General features: G+C 40.7%; 1 protein-coding gene across 1 annotated transcript in view; it reads left to right on the forward strand.

The window, feature by feature from the left end:
• The window catches only part of gpatch8.S (G-patch domain containing 8 S homeolog), a 47,593-nt gene that overhangs the window by 4,852 nt on the left and 24,347 nt on the right, over nt 1–18,394 (forward strand). The window contains exon 2 of the mRNA XM_018238055.2: nt 7,759–7,833. Within this exon, the coding sequence (XP_018093544.1) occupies nt 7,759–7,833 (75 nt within the window). The remainder of the gene's footprint in view (nt 1–7,758; nt 7,834–18,394) is intronic.

Raw genomic sequence — 18,394 nt, forward strand, 5'->3', positions numbered from 1 at the left:
AACCTGAATTTTGAATTCAGTGCATCCCTGGTTCCTAGGGGACTTTTCCTGGGAAGTAGGGATACACAAAATCCATCATTTTTGGATTTGGTTAGGCTGAACACTTAGGATCCACCAGAATCTGAAAAAAAAAAATCCTGCAATTCATCCAAATCCCAAAGAAATCCTTGATTCAGGCAAGCTCCTGAGATCAGCTGTAGGGCAATAGCACAGGGGCACATTTGGGGTGTTTGTTGCTCCATAAGTGAGAAAAAAAAAAACCCTGACCTCCCCCCTATGCGCCAGGTTCTTTCAGGCAACTTCTAAATATAGGATAGTTTCCATTCACATTGCATGAGCAATTGCATTTTATATATCTGATTTAAACCGGGGCTAAAGTCTCCTCTACTTCAGTCTGATCTACATAATGTTTATGATTTAAGGTCAGTTGTTTTCATTTAGTTCACCAGAAATAATAAATGCTTTTTATCAGTTACTTTCTATTTCCTATCTGTCACCGTTCTTGTAATGTTGAGGTTTTAAAAAAAAAAAAAAAAAAAAAAAAAAGTTTCACCTTCTTATGTCTTTCTAAAGCAGCTCAGGGCAGGGGTCACCGACTCTGTAAACAGTTCTTAATGGATACATTAAGTGGATACATTTCTTATTTGTGTCCCTGCTGAGCAGAATCCCTGAGTTTCAATAAAAGCGACTGTTAGAATTGATACAATAGTTGCTGATATTCCACAGATACGGCTGAGAAATGTATCCGCTAATGGAGCAAATTGTAACAGTTCAGAATCCGCTCCCGGATCACTGACCTGCCAGACTAGAACAACAAAAACATTCAACTTTAATTTTAGAAACACGGTAAAAAAAAAAAAATGGAAATCTATTGGGAAAAAAATCTATTTCTGGTGATCAATCTGAAAACTGAAAAGGAAAGTTGGAAAGTGACCAACCACTCTACTATAGTTTATATAAACAAGCTGCTGTGTAGCCATGGGGGCAGCCATTTAAGCTCAGGATACACAGTAGATAACAGATAAGTACTACTATAGTTTATATAAACAAGCTGCTGTGTAGCCATGGGGGCAGCCATTCAAGCACAGGATACACAGTAGATAACAGATAAGTACTACTATAGTTTATATAAACAAGCTGCTCTGTAGCCATGGGGGCAGCCATTCAAGCACAGGATACACAGTAGATAACAGATAAGTACTACTATAGTTTATATAAACAAGCTGCTCTGTAGCCATGGGGGCAGCCATTCAAGCACAGGATACACAGTAGATAACAGATAAGCACTACTATAGGTTATATAAACAAGCTGCTGTGTAGTCATGGGGGCAGCCATTCAAGCACAGGATACTCAGTAGATAACATAAGTACTACTATAGTTTATATAAACAAGCTGCTGTGTAGCCACGGGGGCAGCCATTCAAGCACAGGATACACAGTAGATAACAGATGAGTACTACTATAGTTTATATAAACAAGCTGCTGTGTAGCCACGGGGGCAGCCATTCAAGCACAGGATACACAGTAGATAACAAATAAGTACTACTATAGTTAATATAAACAAGCTGCTGTGTAGCCACGGGGGCAGCCATTCAAGCACAGGATACACAGTAGATAACAAATAAGTACTACTATAGTTTATATAAACAAGCTGCTGTGTAGCCATGGGGGCAGCCATTCAAGCACAGGATACTCAGTAGATAACAGATAAGTACTACTATAGTTTATACAAACAAGCTGCTGTGTAGCCATGGGGGCAGCCATTCAAGCACAGGATACACAGTAGATAACAGATAAGTACTACTATAGTTAATATAAACAAGCTGCTGTGTAGCCATGGGTGCAGCCATTCAAGCACAGGATACACAGTAGATAACAGATAAGTACTACTATAGTTTATATAAACAAGCTGCTGTGTAGCCATGGGGGCAGCCATTCAAGCACAGGATACACAGTAGATAACAGATAAGCAGTTTATATAAATGTCTACGCAGCAGCTCCTATGGATTCTTGATGCAAAGTGAGTTGTCATGTTATACCAGACCACACCGTGCTTCTCTTATCCTGGAATAGCTAAAGAGTGGCCCGTCTCCCATGTGTTTCATTTAGCAGCAGATCCCCTGCTCGGGGGTGACATCACTTCTATTTGGGGAAGGGGCAGTGAACTGTCAGCTGTTCTCAGCCTCACTTTCCCGAGTAATTGCTCTATGCCTTGGCTCTCCTGCGTGTAGCCGCTCAACAGGGCGTTTGTGTTCCGCCTGAAATGGAGATTTTTTCTTTTTTTGCCCGTTGTTCAGATTGTACGCAGGCAATGTACTGATCTCTGTTTGCTGGATCTTAGATTAGAGTCACTATTGAAAGTGTGACTTCAATGGAAACTTGCCTAGCTGATATACTTTTGTGTTGCAACAGCTGCTCTCCTTACAGCTCCATCTGGCTCTGCTCTTTAAATCTGCAATTTAGATACATACAGAGCTAGTTTAAAGATATAGTAACGTCGAGCAATGCTCTTGGCTCTCTTTTTATGGCTTGTACATGAGGATGCATCTGCCACAAATCTGCAACAGAGTGCTCTGAATCGGCCAACATTGCCCCCTGTAACCGTCACTCAAAATCACTTGCTTGCTAACGACCCTTCTATCATTAAAGAGGGAAATGGAAGCCTATTTTGGACTAAGAAAAACAATTTGCTATGTCCAGAAATGCCCCGTTTACTACTGGTTTTGATCTCAAAGTCATATGAGTTGGTACCCTGGGGCAACACTGAGGGGGTTATTTATTAAAGTTTGAAGGCCAATATTTACAAAATTTTAGTTTTTCAAACTATAAAATCCGTATTTTTAGTGGAAAAAAACCTAAAATCTTTCATGATTTATTATACCCCAAGGCTGCTAAAAGTCCAATGTATAAGTAAGTCAATGGCAAATGGTCCAATTAAGAATTTGAAGATCTCATGGTCTGCTCTGAGTTTCTGGCCAATAATCCAGAGCGATTTCACGAAAGCATTTCTGGCATAAAACTTGTTGTTTTTTTTTTCCCCGCAATTTTTTAAATTTCTCTTCTGAACTGATTTTTCAATGATAAATAAGGTCAAATTGTGGATTCTAGTTTGGTCTGACTTTTTTTTACTTAAAAAATTGGAAAAAATCTAATTTTTATAAATAAACCCCTTATTGTGTGTATTGTAATCTGCTCTATGAAACGCCAAGAAACTCTTTGCCCTGGAAACTGCAGGGTCAGAACTTTAACCCTTGCAACTTAAGCTGGCCATAGATGTTGAGATTTTTAAAAGATCAGATCCTCATCGTGAGACCACGATCTTCTCGGAACGATCGTACGAATTTACCATCAACTAAAAAGACCAATTTGCCAGGAAAACAAAGGGGAGCTGCTTGGCCCTGCAAACATAGATACATTGCACTGGGACCGACAAAGATTTTTTGACCTGGCCGATCAATTTCCTGACAGATGTCGGACGAAAAATCGTAAGATGTACGATCGTTCGAATCCCACTAACCGCACGATAATTTCGAAGGATTGGTCGGGCTAAAATCAGTCGTTCAAAAGTACTTTTGCCACATAGATTCTGATAGAATGGCTGGCCACTTTAGTTAGCATTTGCTTTCACATCATGCCTCTTTCTAGGGATTCTGTCATGATTGTTATGGTGTAGTTTTTATTTCTCAATTACACTGTTTACGGATTTTACTATTGAGTGCTGTTCTTAGATCTACCAGGCAGCTGTTATCTTGTGTTAGGGAGCTGCTATCTGGTTACCTTCCCATTGTTCTGTTGTTAGGCTGCTGGGGGGGAGGGGAAATCACTCCAATTTGCAGTACAGCAGTAAAGAGTGACTGAAGTTTATCAGAGCACAAGTCAGATGACTGGAGGCAGCTGGGAAACTGACAATATGTCTAGCCCTATTTCAGATTTCAGAATTAAATATAAAAAAAAAATCTGTTTGCTCTTTTGAGAAACGGATTTCAGTGCAGAATTCTGCTGGAGCAGCACTATTAACTGATGTGTTTTGAAAAAAAATGTATTCCCAAGACAGTATCCCTTTAAGTGCAAGCCTAAGGATCTCCAAAACAAATAATATGCTAGGTGAACCTTTTAGCTCTTCCAGGGCCCTAAAAGAATCCACGTAATGTATTGTAATGTAAAATTGAATTGACATAGCTATAAGCACGGCTCTCATGAAGGCAATGCCATTTGTGCATTACTGGCTGCTGATAATGGAACATTGTGTCTCTCATTGACATACACTGATCATTTGTGCTGCACATTCAGAGAGACATGCTTGGAATGCACAAATAACCCAGCCTGGAAAACAGACATCTGTTTCTATAATTTCTTGTCCTGACTGGTGACCTGGGAGTAGACACCTAATGGGACCTGCCCTTGTTGTTGTTTAGCATAACTATATCAGTTCATTGGAGGATTTTATAACCTTATCAGTGTAACAGGCTCTTGTGATGCAAATGCTTAAAGGGATTATGATGTCGTTTTACTAAATGACACTGTTTACACTGCAAATAAATCACTCTACAATATAAAATTTAATTCCTGAACCAGCAAGTGCATCTCAGGTCATTTTGCCTGGTCATGTGCTTTCATAAAGAGCCAGCACTTTAGGGTGGAACTGCTTTCTGGCAGGCTGTTGTATCGCCTACTCAATGTAACTGGATGTCTCAGTGGGACCTGGATTTTACTATTGAGTGCTGTTCTTAGATCTACCAGGCAGCTGTTATCTTGTGTTAGGGAGCTGCTATCTGGTTACCTTCCCATTGTTCTGTTGTTAGGCTGCTGGGGGGAAAGGGAGGGGGTGATATCACTCCAACTTGCAGTAAAGAGTGACTGAAGTTTATCAGAGCACAAGTCACATGACTGGGGGCAGCTGGGAAACTGACAATCTGTCTATATGCTCCATGTCAGATTTCAAAATTAAATATAAAAAGATCTGTTTGCTCTTTTGATAAACGGATTTCAGTGCAGAATTAACTGATGTGTTTGGAAAAAAAAAATGCTTTCCCATGACAGTATTCCTTTAACGGATCAGTATAGCAACTTCAAAACAAGGGCAGTGAAAAGGCCTTGTGCTGAACATACAGTTTGTCTCTTGTTTTAGTAAGCAGATATGTTTTTGTTGGTTATTTAATTTGCCAAACAGGCAAATATTAAAATTTTAAAAGAACAGTTACACTTTCTGTGAGGGGAAAAGGCAGTTAATCAGATTGGCAGCCTACAAATAAGCCTTCTGTATAATGAGCTTCTTTATAGCGCAATCCTTGACAGAGCATGGCTGCTATCCATTGTTCTAGGCTGCTATCCATTGTTCTAGGCTGCTATCCATTGTTCTAGGCTGCTATCCATTGTTTTAGGCTGCTATCCATTGTTTTAGGCTGCTATCCATTGTTCTAGGCTGCTATCCATTGTTCTAGGCTGCTATCCATTGTTTTAGGCTGCTATCCATTGTTTTAGGCTGCTATCCATTGTTTTAGGCTGCTATCCATTGTTTTAGGCTGCTATCCATTGTTTTAGGCTGCTATCCATTGTTCTAGGCTGCTATCCATTGTTTTAGGCTGCTATCCATTGTTTTAGGCTGCTATCCATTGTTTTAGGCTGCTATCCATTGTTTTAGGCTGCTATCCATTGTTTTAGGCTGCTATCCATTGTTCTAGGCTGCTATCCATTGTTCTAGGCAGCTATCCATTGTTCTAGGCTGCTATCCATTGTTCTAGGCATAGAACAGTGATGCTGTAAAGGCAAAAACAAAACCATGATGGGCTAGGGCTTTATAATACAAAATATTTCATGATATAATTCCATATAGTAGGTGCATCTCGCAATATGTTCTACAGACACTTCTTCTCCTAACAGGAATAAATGGTATATGAGACCGGTGACTAGCATGCCCAAGGACTGTCTGTCAGTCTAAAGCGTAGCCATTCTATCACCAGGGAACTGACGAGATGATGTTTCCGGGAAGCATTATTTTTATCCTTGCATCACGTTTTTAATTAGCCCCAAGTGTTTTACTGTCTCCCAAGGCGGCAGATATTCTTCTGCTCTAATGGAACCTTTCTCTGTTTAATGTGCCACTAAATCATTACTGAAAATAAGAATATAGTTTAAAAAGGTATCTACTCTTGGCTGCTCTCCCTTTGTATTCTGGAATAAAAGGAGACGATGTAGAGGACATTTGCTACCCAGGGACCAAATTTGCCAAATCCAATATGTGAAGCGGGGGCTCCTTTTCTAGCAGATGTATTGGAGCTCACTCCATTAACTGATTAAAGTACAAACAAAATCTAACAAATAACTGCCTTTTGCACAAATTCTGCATATAGAGAGACACGATGTTTGGTGATTTTAATAGTGAGCTCTAATACATCTTCTAAGCTAAAGGAGCCCCCCTATGAGACATATTGGATCTAACAGTTAATGAATATTTGACACCCAATTGCTGTATGAAGAGAAAATGAAGAAAAACAAATGCTGGGATAGGGATTAGTGAACATAAACTTGATTATTTCAGAAACAATGCAGAATTTAATTAATTGGTTGTATTTAGAAAGTTTCTTATACAAGTATGACAAAGTTTATATAAAAATTTCTTTATCACTTTATTTCCCCTTCAAACATGGTGTCTGGCTTTAGCCACCTGTTCTGCTAGACGAAGAGAAACAGATGCCGAGAGAGGAATAGTGGAGTTAAACTTGATTATTTTAGAAACCGTATATAATTTTTAAACAATTGTATTTAGAAAGTGTATTCTTTCAGTATGATGAAGCTTCTATTAAATCTGCATTTTTTGCGATAGTTCCCCTTTAAATCGTTCAGGAATATGGCAGCACCAGTGCCCAGACTATCAGAAGGTAAATAATGCCTTACATGAAATGTACTTATAAATTAAAGGTCAGATTGATTCTTAATTGTTAAAAGACGGTTTCAACATGGTTCCTATATCGTTTAATCTTTATTGGATAGCTGTGCATTCTTGTGATACTTTGTTATGGATATAAAGCAGAGATGGTGAACCTACAGCTGTTATAAAATTGGGTTGCATGTGCCATCCACAAATAGATATTACAGATCCCAATGGATCCCTGCACTGCAGCAACAGCAAGCTCATAAATCATTCCAGCTCTTTTCGTACTCTTATCTGCTCAGATATGTGTGTATGAGACGTCTGACTCTGCGAGGAAAATACCCTATAGATATTTATTTTGTAATAAATCTATCGCACTATTTCTTTGTGTTGGCAAACGGGGCTTTCCTGTTAAACTGAAGTCTAAATTTAGTCCTACTCAGTCTTTCAGTGCAAGAATGAATGAGTACCCTCAATGGGCAGATTGAATTAAGGTGGCCATACACGGAGAGATCGCCAAATGAGCGGATCTCTCTCCGATATGCCCACCTTGAGGTGGGCAATATCGAGCTGATCCGATCGTGGGCCCAACAATCGGATCCTAACGCATGGGAAACGGGGGTCGGATCGTGGGACTGCATCAACGAACAGATGCGGCCAAGATCCGACGGGATTTTTTGTCCCATCTGATCGAGATCTGCCCGACTTTCGGCCAGATCTCGATCGGGGAAGCCCGTCGGGGGGGCCCCATACACGGGCCAATAAGCTGCCGACTTGGTCTGTCCGTGTATGGCCACCTTTAGTCACTGAAGCAGGACAACCCCACTCTAAAGCGTTTGATAAATAGAATTTTCACTTATGTTGCTCTTGATGTGCTTTCCTTGTAGGGTAACCATTTTGACCAGTATGAAGATGGACACCTGGAGATTGAGCAAGCTTCTCTGGACAAGCCAATTGAACCGGTAAGATGATGCATTTTGGGACAGGCTTTTATATTTCTGTATAACTCTTTAATTTGGCCCCAAACTGGTTAGGTTTTTAGAGACCATAGGACCCCCACCCCAGATCAGTTAGTGGTGTCTTTGTATGGTGTGCAAACTGGTTAAGGGCAAGTGCATCTTGGAAATACTCATGAGATATAACAAGTTTGGTGGAGGGGTTAGATATTTAGTAGCTCTCATGAAGTCCTTTTAGTTTTCAGGTGGTTCTGTCTGAGTTCGGAGATCCACCTTTCTTACTTGGTGAATTAAGTGAAGTGCACATTGAACTTTAGCTGTGGAACCCACACATCTCTAAACAGAGGTTCATTGGAAATTTTGGATATTCCTTCTTAATGTTGTTTCATATAAAGGCTTTTCAGCCGTCCCAGACTGAAACGATTCATGGGCAATCCAATCTTACGGCCCAGGCATTGCAGTGGTTGGTAAGTGTTGAGTTTAAACCATGCCAACATTATGATCCTCTTTGGGAGGAAGAAGTCAGCAGCAGATCTCATAGGAATTCCCAGAACTCTATTTGAACCACTAAAGATCAATGTGCAACACTCGGGAAAGAGTAGGTCTGTGTTGTGTTTGTGTGTGTGTGTGTGTCCGTGTGTAGATGGTATACAGAACTTTACACAACTTTGGCCCTATCTGGCCTTTCTCTTCCACAGCAGTTGATCCCAATATTAGCTAAGCTGCTCATGACCTGGTTTGTATTGCACGCTCTGCCTTTTTTATTTTTTTATTTCCTTGTTTTATATCTTTTTTCTATATATTTATACATACATTTTTCCTACTTTTTTTTTTTTTTAATATTCGAACCCTTTGTCTACTTAGAGGGGCCTGTAATACCATGTATTGCCGGTGTCTCTGGCAGAGAAGGGGATTAATATTCTAGGACTGTCCTGTTTCCCCCTCCCTATTCCTTTTTGTACTGGTCCAGTGAGCACTGAGTATATTTCTGTGTGGTATATATAGTATAATCCCCCCCCCTGCTATGTGCTGGCATGTTGCTAGCTAATTTTTGCTCAAGGTAATGCTGCAGAGGAACAACACCACAACCCGCAGCTGCTTTAAAATAACAATCTTTCAGTGGCTGGGCCATGCCTTAGTTTTATATCATCAGTTAGAGACCGGCCAATTCACACGTGGAGATTCATCTTAGCAACATGCTCTAGATACATCTGCAAAAATGAAGGTGGGGTTAATTTTAGATATAGACATTTCCTGGCAGATGCATAAAATGTTATTGGCCAAAAACTGCAGGTCAGTTGTTTTAAAGGAGAACTAAGCCCTAACTAAAGAAGTCGCTAGAAATGTTGTACATGATATTTTGTGCTTCTGTACCAGCCCAAGGCAACCACAGCCCTTTAGCAGTAAAGATCTGTGTCTCCAAAGATGCCCCAGTAGCTCCCCATCTTCTTTTCTGCTGATTCACTGCACATGCTCTGTGCTGCTGTCACTTACTGAGCTTAGGGAGCCACTCACAATATACAGTACACATAGAATAGAAATGTCACAATATAAGGCTGCTTAGTAATTAATACAAATAATTACTACATGGCAGCACAGAAACCAGTGCAATTAGCATCAGAATTTACTAATCAGCCCTGTAGCATCAAATAGTCAGAGCTGCTATAGAAGGTGAAAAATGAAACTTTACACTTCAATGTTAGAAAATAGAAAGTAATTGGAAAAATTCTTTATTTCTGGTCAACTGAAACTGAAAAAAGGGTTTGAAGCTGAACAACCCCTTTAATGAATTATTATAGAAAATCATTATCCAAATAGGCTTTTATTGGCATTATAAATGGCCAATGTGGGAGGCAATATCAGGAAAGCAAATGGCTCTTTGCTGTACAAGAATCTTTGAATTCCAAGCAATCCCTACCCTTTACATTGTTTTTCACACAACCTTTGCAAGTTATATTGCAGACTTGCACTGCACAGACCTGTACAAATATGTATCTGCTACCTGTGGACTGATAGCAGTCATTCCAATATCATGCTAGGGTTCTATTGTGTTTAGAAATGCCATTCCCAGTGCTCGATTATGAAGTGAGCTTCTCCTATTGCCCCAGGAATCTGTGACTGTGAAGCCAAGGTCCCTGCCGTGTATAAATGCAGACTTCAGGGGTGGTAGCCGGCCTCTGCAGCAATACCTGCGGGGAAGAGCAGGGTGTTAGGCTATGGCCACCCTCCTCCATGAGTCTGCAGATCCCAGCTACGAGGCTTTTTTTAATTTACCTGCTAAATGGAAACCAGTTAGAAGGGGGAGTTGATCGTAAGAGGGTTCTGCCCTGGGGAGCCACTTGCCCGTACCTGTATTGCTGAATTAAAAAAAAATGATGGGGCAATAACACTAAAGTATAGTTGTTCTTATAGGAAAGAGCACAATGGATGTATACGTGTAAAAACATTGATCTCTTGCAGGGAAGCCTGCAAACTAATAATTATTTCATGAGCATTTTTGGGGAAAGGAGTATGTTTAATTTTCATTTTCTAGTTTTTTGGGTGTTTTTGGTGTCTGATACTAGCACTTTTATGATGCTAATCCCAGGCTTTTGACTCGGCAGTCCTGTAGGCAGTTAATCATAAAGGTGCAGTTCAAATTGAACTATTAAGGCTGGTATTCGCTAAATCTGCCACTAATAATAGAACATGAATACACACTGCAGTGCTTAGAGGAGCTAAGTAAACTTACATCATTTTATTTTTAGCTTTAAATACCATTTTGAAACTAGTCCTCCTGGAAATTCAATGGCCCTTTTGCGTAGACTTTTTTTTGTATGACATAATATATTCCAGTCTTTCAGTCTTTGGAATGGCAATTAGCCCACTACATGGGGAAAGTTGAACAGCACTGCTTTAGAACTGGCAGGGTACAGTCATCATAATGAGTTATTTTACTTGTGCAGGATTGAGTGTAGCAGCACGGGGGGAGAGAGTGTAGCAGCACGGGGGGAGAGAGTGTAGCAGCACGGGGGGAGAGAGTGTAGCAGCACGGGGGGAGAGAGTGTAGCAGCACGGGGGAGAGAGTGTAGCAGCACGGGGGGAGAGAGTGTAGCAGCACGGGGGGAGAGAGTGTAGCAGCACGGGGGGAGAGAGTGTAGCAGCACGGGGGGAGAGAGTGTAGCAGCACGGGGGGAGAGAGTGTAGCAGCACGGGGGGAGAGAGTGTAGCAGCACGGGGGGAGAGAGTGTAGCAGCACGGGGGGAGAGAGTGTAGCAGCACGGGGGAGAGAGTGTAGCAGCACGGGGGGAGAGAGTGTAGCAGCACGGGGGGAGAGAGTGTAGCAGCACGGGGGGAGAGAGTGTAGCAGCACGGGGGGAGAGAGTGTAGCAGCACGGGGGGAGAGAGTGTAGCAGCACGGGGGGAGAGAGTGTAGCAGCACGGGGGGAGAGAGTGTAGCAGCACGGGGGGAGAGAGTGTAGCAGCACGGGGTGTTGGCACGGGGGGAGAGAGTGTAGCAGCACGGGGGGAGAGAGTGTAGCAGCACGGGGTGTTGGCACGGGGGGGAGACAGGGGGAGAGTGCAGAAGCCGCAGTCAAAAGTAATTTTTAGTTATGAAGGCTTGGTTACTATAGGACAGAACTATAAAAATACATGTGCATATAAAATGTGTAGAAGACGACGATGAGACACTGCATATAAATCTGCGTAAAAGTTATTTTAGGCAGCCCGAGTTGCCTTGTAAAGTTTCCCCAGCCCAGGTCTCGGTCACATTAAATGGCTGCTGTAAGTGTGTTTTCTCATAGTCCCATTTCTACAATTTCATACATTATTCCTATTACGTTTTATGGCTGCCTATGGCACTGATGCAGTTCCCCAAACCTGTTTTTTTTTTCATTCACAAAAACTATCATTTTCGTAATAGTTCCACTTTAAATAACCTCACATTCAAGTTGACTGTTTGAATACATTTAAAAATAATTCAACCGTTGACAAATCTGCCCATAAATATATATGTATTGCTCATCCATCAGACTCTTTCAGATAAGAGCAACATATTTTAACTTTATTGTCCCTTTTAACAGAAAAACTCCTTTTTGAAGTCTCTTTGGGGCAATCTATTTGAGTAAAGTATAAAAATAAGCAGCTAGTTACATTGATTTTATTTCTATTTATTGGAAGGGCATTGGAATGGAGTTTCCCTTTGCCCGGGTCCTTCCGAAAGCTAGCCCCCCCCCTCCTTCCAAAGGAATTAATATTAAATGCTTTGCAGAAAAATGGGAAGGGATCGGCATTTTGTGGCTGAATGCAACTGGCAGGATCTGTGGACTCTCAGACTGTCGTACCCCTGCACGGGCCACACTCGTGCTTCTGCTGGCACTCATTTGTGGCAGTGTTGTGAAACAGGGGTGGGGCCAGTCCTTGGAGAGGGAGAGTTGTACTGGTGCTGGTCGGCATAGCCTAGTTGTGCTGCTTCCTCTCTGCTCCGGCCTTGGTGGTGTCAACTTGTAGTGAGCTGCAGGATTTGGGTTTTTAGGAGCTGGGGGAATCTCTCTGTGTCCTGCGATTTGCATGAGAATCCCACAGTGAGCATCCGGTTCTTGTTACAGAGCACGGTCAGCAGAACTTAACACCCACTCAAGAGCTGCGGGGACGGGACAGCCGTAGGGTCTGCATTACACTTTCCAACAGCAAAATTCTCCTTTCATCCCACACTCAATCTGCCAATTCTCCTATTCCCCATGCCATTTAGCTTTCTCTCAGCATCTTTATTCGCTATTGATATTACCCAGATCCGCTTAGACTTGCACTCCTTTTTGTAACGTGCCCCGTATATTATGGTCTAGTACAGGTCTGGGACCTATTAGTCAGGTTCTGGATACGGGAACTTTCCATAATTTGGATCTTCGTACCTTGTGTCTACTAAAAGATAATGTAAAGGAGAAGGAAAGGAAAACGAAGAGAAGGAAAACTAACCTTATCAGACCTTTCTAAGCCTTATCAGAAAGGTCTATATAAATACACCAGTAATCCCTTAAAGTAATGCTGCTCTGAGTCCTCTGTCAAAAGAAACAGCACATTTCTTTCCTTCTATTGTGTACTCATGGGCTTCTGTATCAGACTTCCTGTTTTCAGCTTAAACCTCCAGGGCTAGGGCTTGAGCATGCTCAGTTTGCTCCTCTCCTCCTTGCTCCTCCCCTCCATGCTGTAATCTGAGCCCAGAGCTATGAGTGAGCAGGAAGTAATGTCACACCAAACTAATAAACAGAGTTTCTAGAGCTGTTTACTTGGCTATGGTAAAGCATTCTACAAAATAAATATAGTGTTATAGTTTGCACTATTGTGGCTAATCTATTGGCAATAAACTGCCTCGGTAGCTTTCCTTCTCCTTTAAATATTAAATAAACCCAGTAGGATTGTTTTGCCATCAATAAGCTGGGATCAAGTACAAGGCACGGTTTTATTATTTTTATCGAGAAAGAGGAAATCATTTTTAGAAGTTAATTACTTGATTAAAATGGAGTCCATAGACCATGGTCTTCCTGTAATTTGGAGCTTTCTGGATAATGGATCCTATACAGTGTCCTGCCTAGCAGTCCAATTAATATGTTTCAGATTGCCCTCTACGAACCATTTTTTTTTTTTTTTTACGAAGCTCATTCACAAAATCGAATCCTGGATTCGGTGCATCCCTATAATTTAGAAAAATAAAGTAATCCTCACACCGTTTCTCTCCAGGCCTCAATATTGCACTATCCCCTCTCTTTATTTTGCATTATATCCCTGTACAGGTATGGGATCCGTTATCCAGAAACCTGTTATCCAGAAAGCTCTAAATTACAGAAAGGCCATCTCCCATAGACTCAGTTTTATCCAAATAATCAAAAAATGATTTCCTTTTTCTGTGTAATAATAAAACAGTCGCTTGTACTTGATCCCAACTAAGATATAATTAATCCTTATTGGAGACAAAACCAGCCTATTGGGTTCATTTCATGTTTACATGATTTTCTAGTAGACGGTATGAAGATCCAAATTATGGAAAGATCCATTATCCAGAAACCCCCTGGTTCCGAGCATTCTGGATAACAGGTCCCATACCTGTACCTTCTAAATCCACTTGAACTCAAGAGTATTCCGATATTCTAGCATAAGCTTCATTATTTCCCATTGACTTCCTGTTTGGAACTTGCAGTGACCGGCCCATTGACTTCCTGTTTGGAACTTGCAGTGACCGGCCCATTGACTTCCTGTTTGGAACTTGCAGTGACCGGCCCATTGACTTCCTGTTTGGAACTTGCAGTGACCGGCCCATTGACTTCCTGTTTGGAACTTGCAGTGACCGGCCCGTTGACTTCCTGTTTGGAACTTGCAGTGACCGGCCCATCTCCACCCTCACAATGTCCCACAGCTATTCCCATCCTTCTTTCCCCATTATACATACACAAGTCCTAAGCAGAGAAATGGGAGGGCTTTAGAATGCCAGTTGATGATTAGGGAATATATGTTGAACCGGGCTCTTGACTGGTTATGTAAGTGAAGCTGACACCTGACCAGTGCTTCCACTGCTCTCACCCACCATAACACCTTTTCTTTCTTTTCCAATACTTTTCTTTTTTTTTTTCCTACTTATTCATATTTTAAACCCAGTCTTCTGTCAACCCCCTTCTGCACCATCCAGCCCTCTTGTATATCTCTTTTTTTTTTCCTGTCTGTTTTCCTTTATCATCTCCCTGCTTTCACCTCTCTATGAAAGCCTTAACTTGCAAGCAGTGGCTTGATGACAATGCAAAAATAAAAAAAAAGACAAAAGACAAATCTGTGTTTCTTACTGTGTTACATTTAATTGTTCCTTTGACAGCCCTGTTTTTAAAGCCAGGTTCGTATTTCCACTCCACTTGTATTCTCTTTTGGAAACTAGCAATGCTTCCCCCATTTTGTCTGTCTTTTTAACCTCTTTTGTAGAACACTCATAGCGACCTTTCCCCTTCTTTATCCAGCAGAGTGCCTCCTCTCCTTGCACGAGCCCCTTGTTTTGTGTCCAGATTTTAGTGGAATTTAAATGGAATTAAAAAAAAAAACATTTATCTTCCTCGGTGGTAGAGAAGCACACGAGGGCTGAGAAAATCTGCCAAAAATAAGCCTGATCTGGGAATAAGTAAAAATAAGAAAATGTCTATAATAAGTTGCAATTAAAGATGGCAGTGGAAGCGATGATAAATGAATACATTTATATAGGAAACTTAGATGTGGGAAGCTTTTTCTTTCCAGAGTTGCGTCTAAATGTCATTCACCCGTATTTTACGTTATCCAGGGGGTCAGAAAGAAATGGTGTAATATCATGGAAATGCATTGTGTATCTTATACAGGTGTCATCCAGATCTGGATATTGGATCTTTCCCTAATTTGGATCTTCATACCTTCACTCTGCTAGAAGATCATGTAAACATTAAAGGGGACCTGTCACCCTGTGATAAAATATGATTTTGAATAACTTTTTTGGGTGACGGGTCCCCTTTAAATAAACCCAGCAGGCTGGTTCTGCTTCCAATAAGGATTCATTATATCTTAGTTGGGATTAAGAACAGGTACGTGATCAGTTATCTGGAAACCCGTTATCCAGAAAGGCCATCTCCCATAAACTTCATTTTATCCAAATAATCGAAATTTTTAAAAATGATTTCTTTTTTCTCTGTAATAATAATAAAACAGTCGCTTGTACTTGATCCCAACTAAGATATAATTAATCCTTATTGGAAGCAAAACCAGCCTATTGGCTTTATTTCATGTTTACATGGTTTTCTAGAAGACTTAAGGTATGAAGATCCAAATTGAAAAAGGTAAGATTCGTTATCCTGGCTATTCGGTTAGACATCCAGTCACTCCAGCCTTTATACAATGCATTTTTTAAATGTTTATATTAGAAACATTTTTTATTTTACCCAGTTTTTATTTTTAAACTGAACATTTCCTTTAACATCCCAATGTACTGGTCCTGCACCATTGCATATGTCCTGTGCAGTGCACCATTGCATATCATATTGCAGAACAAGGCCCTGCGCTGTTCCATCCTGCAGTCTCCCTATTGTTCTATATTCCTCCGGTGCCGTTTGGTACCTCCTCTACGTATAATCTAGAATGAGCATCTCCCCTTTTAATCTGCAGTCTATACAACAAACCCTTGAGCTCATAAATCACCCACCAATAGAAATTTTGTGCCGGAGGAGACGATCACAAATCATCTTTGAAAGAATAAGTGGCGTCTGCTTGCTGCCACCCTTCATTTCCGACTCTACGCACGCCTCCTCCCTATGGATGAATTCCTCATTTAAACACTGCTCGTATAAGTGTCATCACTAGCTGCCCCATAAATAAAGGCGAATAGCTCCAGCGGATTCTTTAAATCCCATTGGAGGTTCATTTCATCGCCACTGCTGTGTAGGTGCTACAGGAAAGTCGTTCTCTGGGTGGTTACAAGGTAAATCGCTACTGGAATTATACAGGTATGGGATTATCCAGAATGCTCATGATTTGAGGTTTTCCGGATAATGGTTCGTTCCCTAATTTGGATCTTCATACCTTAAGTCTACTAGAAAATCATGTAAACATTAAATAAACCCAATTGCCTGGTTTTGCGTCCAATAAGCATTAATTATACAGGTATGGAAACTGTTATCCAGAATGCTTGGGACCTGGGGTTTCCAGATAACAGGTCTTTCCCTAATTAGGATCTTCATACCTTAAGTATTTGAACAATAATTAAACCCAATAGGCTTGTTTTGCCTTCAAGATGAACTCTATCTTCGTTGGGATCAAGTACGATGTACTGTTTTGTTATTACAAAGAAAAAGGAGAGAGTTTTTAAAAATTTGGATTATTCAATTATAAGGAAGGGTCCCGTAATTCAGCCCTTTCTGTATAATGGGTTTCCGGATAACGGATCCCATACCTGTATATCAAGAAAGCAAATACCAAGCAAGGACTATACTGTATAGGGAAACTGCTATTATTGTATAAAGCCAAATTCCATGTTACATGGAGATAAGACACTCTGCTGGCACCCTCATATCCCCCTGCGCCTCTTTTCTGTTATGTTTTGTCCTTGCATTTAAACATCCCGTGGCTGTTAACTCTGTCCTAGCCTGTGTTATCCTTTTGCATTAGAGGCTATGCAGTAAATCATCACTCAATCTCATAGCCCCTTCCCTACAAGACCATGGTCTTCCTCTCCCCTCTCTTTCAAGGGGAACTATCGCGAAAATGAAAATTTAATATAAGCTTCAGCATACTGAAATACGAGACTTTGTAAATACAATCAAATATTCTGCATCATTTCTGAAATAATAAAGTTTATCTTCCCTATCCCTCTCTCAGCATCTGTTTCTCTTCATTCTCTCTTCATGCAGCAGTTGGGTGTCAGCTATTCATTGACAGTTTTGCATAGAAGATGTATTAGAGCTCACTCTATTAAAATCACCAGACATCATGTCTCTCTACATGCAGAATTTGTGCCAAAGTCAGTTATTTTGTTTGTACTGGAATCAGTTATGTGAGTGATGGCTCCTTTTGCCTAGAAGATGTATTAGAGCTCACTCTATTAAAATCACCAGACATCATGTCTCTCTACATGCAGAATTTGTGCCAAAGTCAGTTATTTTGTTTGTACTGGAATCCGTTATGTGAATGATGGCTCCTTTTGCCTAGAAGATGTACAGTATTAGAGCTCACTCTATTAAAATCACCAGACATCATGTCTCTCTACATGCAGAATTTGTGCCAAAGTCAGTTATTTTGTTTGTACTGGAATCAGTTATGTGAGTGATGGCTCCTTTTGCCTAGAAGATGTATTAGAGCTCACTCTATTAAAATCACCAGACATCATGTCTCTCTACATGCAGGATTTGTGCAAAAGGCAGTTATTTTGTTTGGACTGGAATCAGTTATTTGAGTGAGCTCTAATACATCTGCTAGGAAAGGAGCCCCCCTATAAGATATATTGGATCCAACTGTCAATGAATATCTGACACCCAACTGCTGCATGAAGAGAGAATGAAGACAGAATGAAGAGAAACAGATGCTGAGAGAGGAATACTGAAGATAAACTTATCAGAAATGATGCAGAATATTTGATTGTATCGACAAAGTTTCGTATTTCAGGATGCTGAAGCTTATATTAAATTTTCATTTTCGCTATAGTTCCCCTTTCATGATTACTTTTGTTCTGGAACACTAACACCAATGGTTTCTTAAAATAAAAAACATTTCGCTGCATGCTTTTAGTTCTGTGTAAGTCAAAAACCAACATAAATCAAGAAAGGCAGTCGGAAGCCAATCAAGTATCTGCCTTGGCCTTGCTTCTATATTTGTGCTTCTGGTTCCACCGCAATTGGTCCTTTAAAAAAAAAAAAAAAAAAAAAGAAATGAAACCAAATGACTTTGGATTGAAGTGTGCCGGCCCACGCAGAACTAAAGAGAATGAAATGGCAGCTGTGGGAAAGAAGGAGTTATTGCACGGATAGTCTTCACGATTTCAAAGAATTATATGTTTAATATATTTAGCTGACAGTTGGGGGCAGATTCATCAAGG

This window comes from Xenopus laevis, chromosome 9_10S (assembly GCF_017654675.1).
Source record: "Xenopus laevis strain J_2021 chromosome 9_10S, Xenopus_laevis_v10.1, whole genome shotgun sequence".
NCBI classification, from domain to species: Eukaryota; Metazoa; Chordata; class Amphibia; order Anura; family Pipidae; genus Xenopus; species Xenopus laevis.